Here is a 16,306-nt window from a genome sequence, read left to right as displayed (position 1 = left end):
CTTAGAAAATTGCGTACATGAGCAACAACTTTGCACTTACCGTTGACCCAGTAATAAACACTTTCTTGGATTTTATGTTCGTTGTGTTTGATTGTTTGAATTGTTGATTCATTTAAATTCAGTCCTTACAACAACTGGTTTTTCTCCATTTTTCAACTGATCCACGATTTTAATTTTTTTTCTTCAAGACGAATTTTCTTTTCAATATTCATTTTTTCCCTTTCAATGCAATTTGTGGCCATAACTATAAATATAATTTTTTTACATAAAAAAGCATTACATATTAATTATGTATGTAACTCACCAGAAAATAAAGTGCTCAGCTTGAGATAACACACTTATGATTTTTAATGCACTTTCCTGGCAGAAAATGAAGACAATTTTCAACAATAAACACTTTATACAGTATACGATTGACGTACATGCATACTAAAGGGTGTCTCCCCTAATATAAATTTGTTACTTATAACTACCTCCGTGATACGGACAGAGACAAATTTAACGAAGATAAAATTTGATATTTAAGTCGCGTGGTGATAAACATATGAAAAGATAAAGGGTTACTACAATTTATAGACTGTGCTTTTGTCTAGACTTGCCGTTTGTATAAGTACTGCGCTGAACAAGAGTTACTACAATTTGTAAACCGCGTTATATTGAAACCGTGTTGTATAAATACCGTTGTATAAGTTGTATAAGTACAAGGGTTACCTGTACTGACCATTTAAAACTATATATTTAGAAATTTATGTATATTTAATCATACAAATACAACATTTATTTTAGAAATGATATCCTATATTTTTCAATTTAGCTACTAGAATACAAATTCTACCCTACGGTTCTTCTTTATGAACTGGTCAATAGCATCGTCATAAAAAGTTGGTTGTAACTTAATTTTCCCAAGCAACACACACACTTGTAAAGGCTGCTGAAGCTCACTGGCTAGAGCTGCGTTGACTGTGTATGGCCTGTGGTTTAAGCAACAGAGCGAGACGACATGAAATGGCTATGCGCACGCATGAAATCAAGGTGCTGCTGCGAGGACCTGTAAGCTCCTACAACCAAGCAAGCCAAGGTAGCTTTGACTAGACGAGCAAGCCAAGGTAGCTTTGACTAGACGAGCAAGCCAAGTTAGCTTTGACTAGACGAGCAAGCATCGGCTTTGATATACATCGCAAAGCTCAATTATTGCTGCTCAAGCTTAAGACATCTTCTGTCTATCTACAAAAATAAAAGCCTAAATGGAATGCTTATAAATGCATGTATTTATTAACAAATAAATATTACTTCTTTCTCAATTAATGAGCTTGCACAGCAAGCATGGAGAATTCGCCACTGATCAGCTTCCTATCCATCCTATTCATCAATTTATGTGATAAGTTCTATGTGGAATCACATCAAATTCCTTTGCAAAGTTAAACAGTATCATTGAGTAGACATTTCCTTAATCCATCACCACTGTCATCACTTTCTTATAAAAAGTGAGGTCTTGCCTTACCTTAAGGCAAGACCTCAAAAACCATGTTGTCCTTTATAAAGTATATTACTGTCCACCTAGTCCTGAATTCTGTCTTTTACTAACTTCTCCAATATCTAATTGCCACTCCTCAGATCCTGATTGATCTGTAATTTGTTACTTCTGTCTTGGAACATCCTTTATGCATTGTAACTATTTGCCATCTTTCTAGCACCTTCCCAGTATTGAGGCTTAAATTAAACAACAGGGGTCAGAGGAGATGCTAATTCCCTAGCACACATTCTCATAAAATACCTATTGATATGCCATTTAATCCCATGGCTGTGTTCGAATTAAGGTTCCGCAATATCCTAAGCACCTCCAATTCTTCAACCTCTATTCTCTCATCAATCAGTGTTACATTGGGAGGTAACAGAAGGAAACCAAATAGTTTGGTTTGCTTCTGTTACCTCCCTACCATCAGCACTTTTTAAAGTCATCCTTCCATAATTGTTCCTCCTTACTTACCACATAGCAAAAGAACCGTTTAGGATTTCTTTGTCCTATCAGCTAGCTTCCTCTCATTAGCTTTGGCCTTCCTTACAATATGGGTCACCCTTCTTACCTGTGCATTGTACTGCTTGTGGGGATGCTTGATAATCTTTCTCTTTATACTTTATCTCTGTCTTCAGAACTTTTTCTTTGTCTGCATCTCCTGCTTAATGCTGCTATTCATCCATCTAAACTCTTAATTTATCCTTGACTGACTGCTGTGATGCTTCAGCTTGACATAATCACCTGCTTTGTAATTTCACATATACTCCTTAACAGAAAAATTCTGCATGTCTGGCAGTCTCCCAAGTCAAGACTACATGATTTCTTCCCCCAAGCAGAGGTAGTATGGCTAGATCGGTCACTTATGTTTTCTGATGCTATGACCAGATCCAATACTCTGAAACCTCATGTCCTCTTTATTACATGCTGTTTATTACATACAAAATGGTAATTATCATTTAGTACCTGTATAAATTCCATATATTTTTTCCCTCTCCCTGTGACCATTCCTCTTTCCAATATGTGTCCCCATAGTTGAAATCCATTATAAAATTACTTGATCTGCACTCTTTGTGCTAATTAATCAGCACAAATTTATCCACATTGGCCAAGTGGTTAGCATATTATCCACTCTCCAGCAAAAGGCTGCAGGTTCGAATCCTGCCATGGGCATGGATGTATGTGATTATACTAGTTGAGGTTCGTTGTAGTTGGTGGATTGAGTGGTGGAGATTGAGAGTTATAGATTAAGTGCTCTCCTTTGATGAGTCTTTGGATTCCCTGGAGGTGTCATGTAATAATTATAATATTTCATTCTGTCTAGCTTCCGTTTCACACTACATATCCATGTAGATGATATCAGTGGAAATAGTGTGCATCCTTATCTCACACATGATTTAGCATAATGTAACTGCTGATGTACAACCCAATTATAGACAATGTTTTGCTCAGTATAATGTATTATGAACATCATATAGTTGTAATGTTTTAATGGCTTTTCTCTTGGCACTTTGTCATCTGCCTTTTCTGGATCTACAAAACTTATTTTTTAAATATTTGTCTTTAAGGAGAAATTCTGATCCTGAAAATTATTTGTTCCCTGAACTCATCTCTTTCTTCTCCAAGATTCCCTTTTCAATTTTTTTTTTTTTTTTTAGCCTTCTTAAGTATGCTTGCACAAATCCTACCAGGAACACTCAGTAGAGAAATTCCTCTGTAATTCTCACATTTAGTTTTATTTTATTTTTTATAGAAGGGTACTATAAGAGCTCTGCTCCAGTGATGTGGAATTTGACCAGGCCATCTGAATTATGCATGTAGCCACTGTAAACATTTTATATCTCCATATTTGAGCATTTCTGGTTGATTATTATCTACTGCTGCTGCTGCTACTTTTCCATATTTCTGGGTTTTGATGGCCTTTTTCTACTTCATGTATTGATATGTTATTCCTGATTGTATTTCTGTTGAGTGTTTTCTGCCACCATGCTGTCACTGGTTGTTTAACTTTTCAGTCTTTCAGAGTAATTACTCCAGGCATCTATTATTGTTATCTGAGACCTCCAGAGAGTCAAGGACTCATCAAGGGAGGCTATAAATCACCCAAAGCAGTTGTCATACCTTCTCTTAAATTCATTCACACTAGATGCACTCACTGCCACCAAAGGCAAACTATTCCATTCACTCACTGCTCTGTGGGAGAAAAACTTAGCTCTTATGCCTTTCTTGACTGTGAACAAACTTAGCTTCCATGGATGTCCCCGTGTTTTCTCCCCACTTACCATATAATGAAAAATTTCATCAGACAATATCCTATAACACCCATTAAAGCTTATAGACCTCTATTGTATCACCCCTCTTTCTCCTGTTAACCAGAGACTGTTAACAGGAGAAAGAGGGTGATCCACATACTTGCAATCTGTCCTCATAATGTAAATCCTGTAATCCTGATATAATCTTTGTAATTCTTCTTTACACCCTTTCCACAGCTTCTTTATTCCCATGGAATTCGGGAGACCAAATCTGCACACAATAATCCAGGTTTGGTCTTATCAAAGCCTTATAAAGAGGCAAAATGACTTTCTTATCCTTACATTTCAAGGTTTGCTTCAGAATTGCAATTATTCTCCCAGTTGTATTTGCAACTTTTGCTGTGTGACCTTTGAACTTCATATTCCTATCCACCAATATGCCAAGATCCCTTGCCTTCTCAGTTTCTTGTAGCATAACCCTATTAATATAAAATGCCACTGGAAATCTCATCATGCCAAAGTGTATAACTTTACACTAATTAACATTAAACTGATAGCCATTTTCATTTGCCCAAATTTCCAGCATATTCACATCATTTTGCAAGTGCTGAATATTAGTAGCATCCCTGATTGCCTATCTTCACAGCAAACAATTGCACATCTGATGTTGGACCCTGTCTGATGTCATTAACCCTTTAACTGCTACGGTTGAGTTAACTCGAGCGCGGAAAAAAATGGTGACCTTGCTACGATCGAGTTAACTCGATTGAAGTAGCGCAATTGGAAGAACGATGGTACATTGCGCCCTTCAATTGGAAAAGGCTTAAGTTCGATTCTTGTCATGACGGGAGGAATCTCTATATATGGACTTTTTCAATCGAAGGTGAGTCAGCTGATCCCATACAGAGGTAGCAGAGTTTTTTCTCCCGGAAACTTGGGTTTTTCATCCTGCATACAGACAAATTGGCCCTTCAAAACACATGCAATTTACAGACAAAAAATACTAGCTGTGGTGGAGGGCAGTAGATGGCATGAATTGTGTACTTTAGATGAAGATCCTGGTGATTCTACATAAATTAATGTGTGTAATTTGCTTAATCAAGTGGGCAGTCCTTGATTATGCAAATTTTATAAAACACTGTTATTGCCATTTTTGTGAGTGAACAAGTGTATATCAAGAATGTATGATGCTGTCTGGACTTCTTGCTTCAGTAAGAATTTTAATTGATTTTATTTATAAATTTTTTGCAAAATTAATTCAGCACAAGGGACAATGTCAGTAGAATATAAAATCAGCAGTTAAAGGATTATTATATAGATTGAACAATAATGGCCCAAGGATTGAACCCTGAGGCACACCACTGGTGACCTTAAATCTGGCAGATTCACACTCACCGTATACCAATTATTGATACCTGTCTGTCAATGATCCCCTGATCCAAGTCAAGAGTTTATATTCCAATCTAGTTTATGCGACAGTCTTTCGTGTGGCATCCTCTCAAATGCCTTAGAAAAATCCAACATTATCATAGTGTATTCATTCCCTTTATCCAACTTGGCTGTAACATTGTTATAAAATATGAGAAAATTGCTAAAACATGACTTTCCTTAGTAAACCCGTGCTGCTCCATGCAGAGTATAGCTTGTTTGTCTACCCATTTCTGTCAGCGAGTTCTTATCAACCTCTAAAATCTTCGCTACCACACTAGAGATACTGATAGGTTGGTAGTTAAATACATCAATTTTTGCACCACCCTTGTACAATGGAACTGTCATACATTCCTTCTATTCCTGTGGTATCATTCCTGAGCTGAGACTCAAGTTATAGAAACATGTGAAAAGGCTGAACATTCCTTTAGCAAACAAGCTGATATTCCATCTGTCCCTATAGACGAATTTTTATCCAGGTTATGCAACAGCTCTTCAACCTCATTTTCATGCACATCTAATTCTTCATCCACTGTAACAGTAGCACTCATTAATTGAACAATCTCATCAGCTTCCAACACTCGAGTATCATCTGCATTCAATAGTTATTCTTTCACATTCATTCTTTCTTTTCCTTGTGGTATGACAATAAAATTCTATTGGATTGCCTTTAGCTTGCGTGGCCAATTGCTTTTCATACTCCAATTTAGCTTTCTACACAATTCTCATTACTTTTCTGGCCTGAGCTTTATATATTTCATAACTCCTCTCACTCTTATTCTCATGATATTCTTTCCACATCATCTTTTTGTGGATCTCTTGATAATAAGTTTGCACATCCATTTCGTTCCCAACCTATTTATTCTTCGAACACTAGGGATAGATTCAGATACTGCCTCGTTTCCATGCATTGCTGACATTTTTCCAATTCAGTAACTGATACCATGGGACCGAAGATAGTATTCTCCGAAAGTGATCAGAATTTCCAGCTTTGTAGTTCAGCATGTAACCTGTTCTAATCAGAGCATCAATACGATATAATTTTCTTTCCTCCATTTATTAAAATTTTTCAACATTTAATAAATTTGTGTCAACCCTGTAACTGCCTGTTGAGCGGCAGTTACAGGGTTGATACTGGGGAGTTCTTTCACTTGGTGGAACAGTGGGAAGGAGCGATGACCAGGGGGCCATCCCTGGAAGTTACGAAAGGAAGCTGTGAGCAAGAGGGTGAGGAGTGGTTTCTTTGCATGGAGGGTGGTTGAACCTTGGAATGCATTGAGAGCAAGAACAGTCAATGAGTTCAAGGAGTGGTATGATAGACTTTGTTTCCTAGGAAGGACCTCCCACGATGAGTCTCTTGACTCCATGGGGGTCTGAGTAGTAGTAGTAATAATAATAACAATATTTGATTCTTATTACTAAGCAAGTTTTCCCATGGCATTTGTTTAGCTCATTTTATACATTGCTTTGCTTTCTTACATTTTCTCTACATTCTGACTTATTTGCTGATAACTTTTCACGTTTTTTTTTTTTTTTTTCCAAATATCCTTGCATGCCAATCTCACTCTATGTCAATCTGGTTGAATCAATCAGTATTTTCTTCAAGGTTTAATTCTTTTGTTTCAAACTCTTTCATTTAATATTTGTGTTGAATAATGTTTGTGTATGAGAGTATACATTTAACCGTTGAAATCCTTAACTTGATTCTTTTTAAAAACCCTTCTTACAAATTTTTCATTTCAGTATGATATTCAGTTTAATCTGCTCAAAACAATAGTTTACGCTTCCTGTTTCAATCATTCTGTCAACCATAGCATAGTCAATGAGATTTCCGTCTTCTATTCATTCAAATTTGTGCACATCCTTACACTGAAACACAGTAATGACTGGGCCAAGTCCTGAATAGAAATCTAACAGGTACTTACCGTTATTATTATCTTGGTTCTTTTCTTCAATTTTTCCCTAAAACATTTATGTCTGGTGATAATTTCTATTCTGCTGTTTGGATCTCCAACAAAGCACCTTTTCCTTTTTCATTGTGTCAGCTGTCCGCTCTAATGCCTCAAATAATTCCATGACTTGTTTCTTAGTCGAACCTTCTTTTGGACCATATGTTATCTCATTGTCCAGTTTCCTATTCTGATATCTGCCCACATCATTCTACTTGATATTGCTTGCCATTCAAGAAGAGTGTCCTCATATTTATTGTTGAATGCTGTAGCTACTTCTTTTTTCTGATTATTATTGCTTGAATGTAATATCTTGAATTATGCTTGGCCTTTGGGGTGGGGATGGATAACGATACTGGCTGGATGAGTGAAGGAACTTGCTTTTCATCATTCCCTTTATCTGTTGAGAGAGGAGAATCTTGGTTATTGGTGGCCTGTGAGCTTTATGCTTGCCCTTTGAATAGTAAATGAAGTAATGCAGAAATCATATATTTTCCATATACAAGTAGTGAAAAGGTGTTGAAAGTGTTTTCACTTGGTTATATTGTAAATTAAATATGCCAGCGATTAAAGAAATAATATAACTACTGTAATAATAATAAGGTGATACACACCTTTTCACTGCTTATATATGAGAAATATGACTTCTGCATTACTTCAACCTTGGTATAATGATATATCATTATGGGATATATCATATATCCCATAATGATATATCATTATGGGATACCAAAGCAATTTATACAAAGTCATTAGCCTCTATATGCAAGTAGCCCAGTCATGAAGATCATGCGCAAACCTTGTTTGCGTACACTTGGATAAAGGATTAAACCAAAAATATAATTTCTTATCATCTTTAATTTACAGTATAACCAAGGCAAAAAACTTTACTTCTGAAGGTCCACCTCACTGACTATTCTTGCAAAATAGGTATATCACATTTGCTTTATATGACTAACTGGGTCAGCAGCTAAGGCCATAAACTCTGAAGCAATAATCTGACTGAAGTATGTTGTTGTTTTAAATGTTATAAGAATTAAGGTTTTATTTATTATTATATTTTTTATAAAACAAGGAAAGAGTCTTCAAATAAAATGAAGATAAGATAGTTCAAAATTCCCTTGCATTTAATTGGAGAGAGAGCTCAGTAAAGCATACCAAATATGAACTTAAAAAAGACTGTGATATACTGTTTTAAAATATGGTAGTAGCATTTTGATGTAGTTTGATAATTATACTTAGTCTTTCATTTTATTCAGAAATTTCATATGTGCTTTATCCAGAAAAATTCACTTTATTGTGTCTTTTTACAGACCAATCGCACCTGCCCAATTTGCAGAGGAGATGCTTCAGAAACAAGTCACCACACAGACTAATTTCTCTAAAAGTCATAATTAACAGTATAAATATGTACAGCGAAGATTTTTGCTGGCTTTCCATTATCCAGTATGCTATTTCTGAGCTGGAACTCCAAATGTAACTATTTTAAGTTGCAGCAGATTAGTATAGCTTTCTTGTGTGACTTTGTGAATTACAGATTACAAATTGCTCTGTATTAGTATTTCTGCATTGTTTAGTGTCAGTCTGGTGAGATATTGAAGTTTTTATCAAAACCTGATAATTGTGATAACTATGAATAAACCACCAGATGGTATTCTGACAGTGAAGAGTGTCTGCTTGAATTACCAGTAGTATTAATTGATATAGCAAGTGATATATATTGATAATATATTTAAATAGTCTTCCTCATGATAATCACATACAGTTGTTTCAGAATTTATATTATTATATATGTTTTTCTTGTAGGAAGAAAGAATCTTTAGCAGAATTTTCAATTTCAAATATTATTTTGAAATTTATTATATTCATTTTCTTTCAAGCATAATGAATAAACAAGTTGTTTAAATTTCTTATTTGTATTATAGACAATTATGTAAGAATTATTAATGCATCAAAATTACAAGTTAATTTTGTAATTTTGATGCATATATGAAATAACAAATATGAATATTTTGCAAAAATGGATATATCACATTCCCTGTGAATAGCAGAGCTATTTATTAATGAGAATTGTTTTCAAAATTTCTGAACATTAAAATGCTCAACAAAATGTTTGGACACCAAAGGGAAAGAGAAGTAGAGGAAGAGAATGAGGTAGAGATGGTGAGACTTCAAATTAGTGAAAGAAGAAAAGATTTTAATGCTCTTTGAGGGAATATATTATTAATGAATTTTATTTTGAAATCATCAAAACTTAATTAATGCAATTGTAATAATAATAGTATAATAGTTATGGATAAAAGACATTCTTTGGAACTCTTTTGATTATTAACAGACTTCCACAGTTTTTCCATTATGAAAAATTGGCATTGTCAGGGGTGCTTTGACCTTGGCCAAAATCATATTGCACATTATTCCTGTGTAATCTTTCATGCTTTATTTTTTAAAGAAACGTAATATCTTTAGGCCTGCTGTCAACTCCCTTAAAGCTCTTCTTTCCGGTTAATTTTTTAATTTAATGTAATTTTTTTTCCTCAGCTTATTTCAATGTATAGTGATTCCATTGTCAGAAAGTCCTTGTGTTTGTATAAATTTGATGTAGTCATTATGCTTTATGTTGGTTGTTAGTTTTTATCATGTGTTAACCTCTGATGATGCAAATATTGTGTGGCTGAAATGTTGATTTCTGGTTAATAATTAAAAGATTTAATAAATATCTAAAATTATCTGTAATTCTATTAATATTTTTGCTTGTATCTGAGTGCTCAGTTAAATTCTTTTGTAATTATCATTTCTTTTAAATCATGTTACCAGTTGAAAGAAAGGAATAGTTTGAGATATCTTTGAGCAGTTTTTATGAAGTAATTTCATAAAGATTAAAGGATATTTCCAATTATACTAGTTTAAACTGAAAAAAATAGTTTGTAAACTTCATTTTATATACAATTATATATATCATTTTAATGAACATAGATTTAAGAATAATGCAATGATTAATGAAATTTTGTTGCTTGATTTTTCTTGAAAAGAATTTTATAAAATTTTTTTGTAATACTCTCTTGAGGTTTGAGAGTAGGAAAATTAAAATAGGATTATTCTTCAATCAGTTTTAGACAGGTCATAAGATGATAGTATTATTGTTATTTTGAAAATATCCTGTATGCAGTGATAGAATCTACTGAGTCATCTGTTCAAGTGTGCCACTCTAGCTTGTCTCAGAAGTGATTCTTCAGATAAGATTCTTCCTTTTTGACAGAATGTAAGACAAAGACCTAACTGTAATTAGAGATAGAATAATTTACATAAGAGAAAACTGTTTGACTTTTTTGTTTTGAGGTTACACCTCTATATATGAGAAATACTTTAAAGAAAACAAAAGGCTAAAAGCAGTATGATTAACATCAAGTATAGCATGTTATATTTTGTTATACATAGCGTATAGCAATCCATTTGCATGCTACAAAGTCTTAAACTATTAGCCCGTTGTACTGATAAATTATGTATATATATATAAAAAAAAAAGCCAATCTTTGACATTGAAAAGAGCATCTTAAGCAATGATTTTGATGTTAAAATTTCACAGATTTTCTTAAATTTTTGAATAAGGTTGAGTCCTAATGAAGAATCTAGATGTTGTTCCACTGGACCTGGACATGTTCTTGTAAGGCCCTATTTTTCTGACTGTATCTGTATTAAGCCAAAACATCATTTACTTGTCAATGGTGTGGTCTGTGGTAGACAAAATAAGTTGAATCCCACATACAAAAGTTATATACATCTTATACATTGGGAATGTGGTTGGGCTGACAGCCAGGGGAAACCCCTTCTCCAAAAGCCAAATAAAACTTTTTATGCGACTTCAGGCCTCCAGTAAGCAGGATATAGTCTCTCACTGGGTGATGAAATTCATCTACAGCCTAAATTATTCTGTCTCTAATTATAGTTATACTAAGGCTGTGTGTACCTAAGCACTTCTTATTTTTTTTTTTTTTTTTACAAACCATTGATAGGCTTAAAAGAATATGTGGACATTAAATCCTATTTGAAACTTGGCCAAAATGTAGCTGAGATTTACAAAATGTTAAATGCAGAATATGGACAGGTCAAGCACAGAACACAAGCATTTGAATATTCTTTTTTGAAGCAAAATGTGAAATAGCTGCCGTTAAAATGTTAAAGATGGAGAATATTCGTGTGCATTTGACATTAAAGATGTAGAATATTCGTGTGCATTTGACATTAAAGATGTAGAATATTCACATGCTCTTCCATATGCCTGCTTTAAAGTGTCATGAATTTCAGTAGCATTTATGCTGAATTTTAAATCATATTATTTAATGTACATGCTTTCTTTGAAGTTTGTCATGTTCTGTAAATGAAATTCACAGTACATGCAATTTTCATTGACGAGTTATTCTTGGCTAGCAGTTGCATGCTATCCATTAACAGTGAGCATCATTTTAATAATGGCATTGCTCTCTGCAACATTTTTGATCATACTTATAACCTGGTCACACATAAAAATGCAACTTCTTTAATTTGCTACCTTTTGATAATCTGAATATTAAGTTCAAACGCCCAGCATATGTTAATTCTGTTGTTGATAGCAAGCAGATTTATTTATAAAACCACTTTACTTAAGTCGCTTATAGATTATAGGCAGGTCTAGACAAATTATGCAAAATTCCACTCAAAAAAAAAAACCTCTTGAGATTCCCATTTTTTTATGATATATCATTAAAATATGTTTTATAAATTGATCAGTGGTGCTGTATCTTTGTTTTTTTAAAGTTAGAGATTTTATTTAGAAAGTTTTTATTAAATTTAAAAAAAAAAAAACTTCTATTCTGTCCAGCCTGCAGCTACTCGTCACAGGCGACTGGGTGAGTGTATTTGTTGATCCCTGATTATAGGCATTTGATAATAAAGCTAAAAAACAACTGAGGCTGTATTAATAATCAAATGTGCATATAATCATTACTGATGTCTTCAATGTCATAGCTCAGGAGAAAATCAGATCATAGTGAAAACTATTAAGCTAATGACAAGCAGAATAGACTTTGTCACTTAGATAAGAAGTTGATATAAACTTACTTTCTAATACAGAAGATGTTAAGTTGGTTAAACATTACTATTATGAACAGTGAAATAAAGTAAAATAATTTTTTTAAATATATAAAATATATTGATATATCAAAAATAGGAGGATCATTTCAAAAATTCTGCACACTATACTGTTGTTAAATGAAACGTTTATTTAACAAAACATGATAAAATTTTATAGGCCTTCATTATAATGTTCATTCTTTCTTATCAGACCCAAACATTTGTATAACTTTTGTATTCCTGTCAACTTTTTTTTCCTTGATGTGTTTGATAAGTCAGGTCACTTCAGCAGAAACTTGTTAACGGTAGAGAAGTGTTTTCCATAGAGTGGTTCTTACTAAAGAAATAGACCATCTAGAGGACTGATGTGGGAGGGAGGGCACATATCATCCATGAGATACTTCATGTAAAATGTAGCTTTGCATTGTCATGTAAAACAAGCTTTGTCTACAGATATGTTAGAGTTTTTTGGCTGAAATTATTCAAGCATAACATGCCTTGCAGAAACCTTTCTATCAGTCACATAGCTGCAAGTGCTTTCTTTCGCTGTCACTTCATTCTTATACACTATTATCATTAACTTAACCTTTGATTGTTGATGCTGACATTTTTCTTTGGAGGTGGAAGTTGAACATTTCCACTGTGAGGATTGACTTCACTTATCTTTCAAATTCTTATATCTACAATTCAACTCAAAAACTGTTTTCAGTCTCGTAATGATGCAACATTGTGTTTCTCTGTGAGATATGGGATGAATTTGGCAGCAACTTTTCAAAATTTCAGTCTTCTGAAACTGACGTGGTTGGGGTTTTATCATGTTATGTAGAAAGTTTCTTACAGGAAGCTGTTGATGATAACCACTGATGTGTCACCTGTAGCTGTTAATGTCTTTCACTTCTCAGATTGTGTTTAATGCTTGTGTGACATTCTCTGAAGAAAGATTTCCATTGTGACAACATGCTGCTGTCCACTGCACAAACTCCACAAGTAAAGCACTCAATGCCCCCCCCCCCCCAGGTTTCAATTATGATGTATGAATTCTAGTTATTGTACAATACCCTAGTCACATTCTTCTTCTTCTTCCACTTTGAAGTCCTATTTTGAACAAGAACACAAAACAGAAAATGAGCATGATGTTTTTACTCAGTCTGGCATACAACTAACAGTAAGATGAAAACTATTAAATCATCCCACTGACTACACATTCACAGTGTGCAGAATTTTTTAAATGACTCTTGCATGTTATTTTTTAAGAACTGATAATACATGAATTATTTTTAGAATTAACAAAGCTTGAATGTGTTATGAGTAAACATAAATGTGACATTTTGCCAGTTTCTGCTTCAAAATATTTTCAGACTAAAGAAATGTAGAAAATATTGATGGTAAGAAAATAAAATAAAATAAAAATAGCAACATACTGAAAAGTAATCTGTGTAATGATAAGTGCGAAACCTAAATTGTTGTGAAACTTTAGGCTGTTGCATCATCAAAATAAGAATGTGTTGATTAACTTTTGTATTTCTTTCACTGAAAATGAAAAGTGTAAAAATAAATGAAGATGAAGAGTGCTTATGAAGGGTGTGTTTTTGTAATCAATAAATGGAATACTTAGCTTTCAGAGGCATTCTTTGAACATAATTGGAATTTTATGGGCACTTATATTTAATTTCAAGCACCAGTAAATTACATGATAGTCCTATTAAGTCACCATTATTATGAAGTATTATATTATATGCTAAGTAGCTGTTTAATATACACACTGAGTTAATAAACACTGAGTTTATTAATAATAGGCTTCACTCTTATAACATTTGAATTGTAGATGCATCAATCTCATATTCAATATTCCAAATTATGCCGGCTTAGATGGTTTTTTTTTTTTTTCCTTCCCTGTTAATGAAACATTTGACATGCTGCATATCCTCAATATTTCAATCTTCAGTCCACAACAATTATAGTAGAAAAGATTATCTAGCAGTAACAGTAATAGAAACAATAGTTGTTCATGTAGTGGACTTTGGATAAAATGATAGAAAGCTGTGAATAGGCTTATTATTATTAATATGGGACAACTAGTGTAAAAAAAACCCAAAAAACTTGATCTTTTGTAAAATTTTTGCCTATGTTTCATAGGCATCTTCAGTATAGAAATAGAACAGTAAATTATACAAATAACAGAAAGATTCTAAAAACCAGCACCATAGTAGCTACATAAGGTAATACAGTATTTCTCAACGTTTTTTGGATCATGCCCCACTTCAACGTCTCAAAGATTTTGATGCCCCTCCCTTAGCATAATAATCAGCCAAATTCTGAAAAATTATAATATAAATATGTACATGTATATTTTCTAATTGCCCCACATTGAGGAACACTGAGGTAATAGAACAGTCAGCACTTTCCTAATTATATATTAAAAAGTATATAATCAATTATATAAATTTGGAAAGATTAGTGGATTGATGAAGTACAATTGCTCATAAAAGAGAGAAATGTAGACTATCAGAACTATTTAAGTTTGAGCAATGAAGAAACTTTAGAAGTTTCAGTATATTCTATAAAGATATTCTATAAGAAATCTGCTTTTATGTTACATTTTAGACTTATTCCAGGGGACTATGTGCTTAATAGAGATAGCATTTTTAGCAAGCCCAGATTGTTCAGGCTCGTGGTGCTTGATGTTACACTTGCATTCCTCACAACAGATAACAGCAGATCTTCTAGATTATCCATAATAAGACACAGGAGCAAGCAGTCTGGTAAACACCTGGTTTACCAGATGTTTACTCCATTAGGAAAACCTAATGGAGTAGAACATAGGATGATGGTGTGATTCTGCATGAACATAGCAACCTCTCTGAGTCTTCTTTGAAATACTGAGAATCGCAGGCTGTCATCAGGTTAACAAAAATTTAACAGATTCAAAAAGGCTATTTGGTTATTTTCTTCTAAATGAGCTCATTCTAGAATTCAGTACACTTTAGAAAAGAAGAGATAAGAGAAAAAAATGTAGATATTTCTGACAGGACAGAATGCCACAAAAATGTTGAGAAGCTTTATAATTTTTGCAATGAGTTCAGATATTACGTATATATCATAAGCGTCATCTATTCACTGGATATCATATCATATGGTCACTTTGTTGCTTAGTGATGTGCAACATCAGTCTTCTCCAGGTGGTCCTGTTTTTTGTATGCTTTTCTGAAGGTTTTGCCTCTCTGAAGATCAGTCACTCCAGACACATCATCCATCTTATTGAAGATCTGCCCCTTCCTCTTTTTCCAGCAACTTTACCTATTGTTACTATTTTGAGAAGTCCTCCTTCCATCTTTACATATATAAGGAAGTGAAATAAGAGTGATTTACATTTGAGTAGCTGCTAAATGCCTTGTTGAACACTACTTCACTGAAACCATTTGACCAGAAAATTGACTGAATGTGATGCCATTCTTTCTGTAGAACACAGAATGGACATAATGTATTAAGGTCTTAACATTTTAATTTTTTTGACTAGGATGATGGTGTGATTCTGTATGAACATAGCAACCTCTCTGAGTCTTCTTTGAAATACTGAGAATTGCAGGCTGTCATCAGGTTAACAAAAAATTAACAGATTCAAAAAAGGCTATTTGGTTATTTTCTTCTAAATGAGCTCATTCTAGAATTCAGTACACTTAAGAAAACAAAAGGTCTTGATGGATATTTCCTGCCAGCCTCTAATTGAAAACTTGTTTTTTAGCCTTTCCTCTCCCATTATGTTTTAGTAACCATACTACCTTAGATTATATCTTCTCATGCATTATTGCATGCTAACAATGTCAAATTCTTTCGAATATCTTAATTTTAAATATGATTCTGCTATTTTTCACTCTCCAAATTTTCTCAGACCTTGTATGTGGTATATAGTCTTTCAACCATTTTATTTCTAACCCATCTTTCAGATTGAGATAAAATTGCACACTGTCTTTACTGCCAGTTTAGTGTTTTGGATAATTTCTTCCTTATTTCGTATATATTCATTCAATTCTCCATCATACCAGGTTTATTTATTCTGT

At 33.4% G+C, this 16,306-nt stretch overlaps 1 protein-coding gene across 1 annotated transcript in view; it reads left to right on the top strand.

Annotated features, from left to right (window-relative positions):
• LOC150106327 (E3 ubiquitin-protein ligase RNF38-like) overlaps positions 1-13,864 on the top strand; it is a 280,906-nt gene extending 267,042 nt beyond the window's left edge. Inside the window, exon 11 of the mRNA XM_090393082.1 lies at positions 8,456-13,864. Within this exon, the coding sequence (XP_090249208.1) occupies positions 8,456-8,518 (63 nt within the window). The 3' untranslated portion in view covers positions 8,519-13,864. The remainder of the gene's footprint in view (positions 1-8,455) is intronic.
• The last annotated feature ends 2,442 nt before the right edge of the window (positions 13,865-16,306 follow it).

Source organism: Typopeltis vanoorti, chromosome 5 (genome assembly GCF_054136105.1).
Source record: "Typopeltis vanoorti isolate ZY-2024b chromosome 5, IOZ_Tvanoo_1.0, whole genome shotgun sequence".
Taxonomy (NCBI): Eukaryota; Metazoa; Arthropoda; class Arachnida; order Uropygi; family Thelyphonidae; genus Typopeltis; species Typopeltis vanoorti.
Note: the sequence above shows the minus strand (reverse complement) of the source record. Positions and strands in the feature narration are given on the sequence as shown.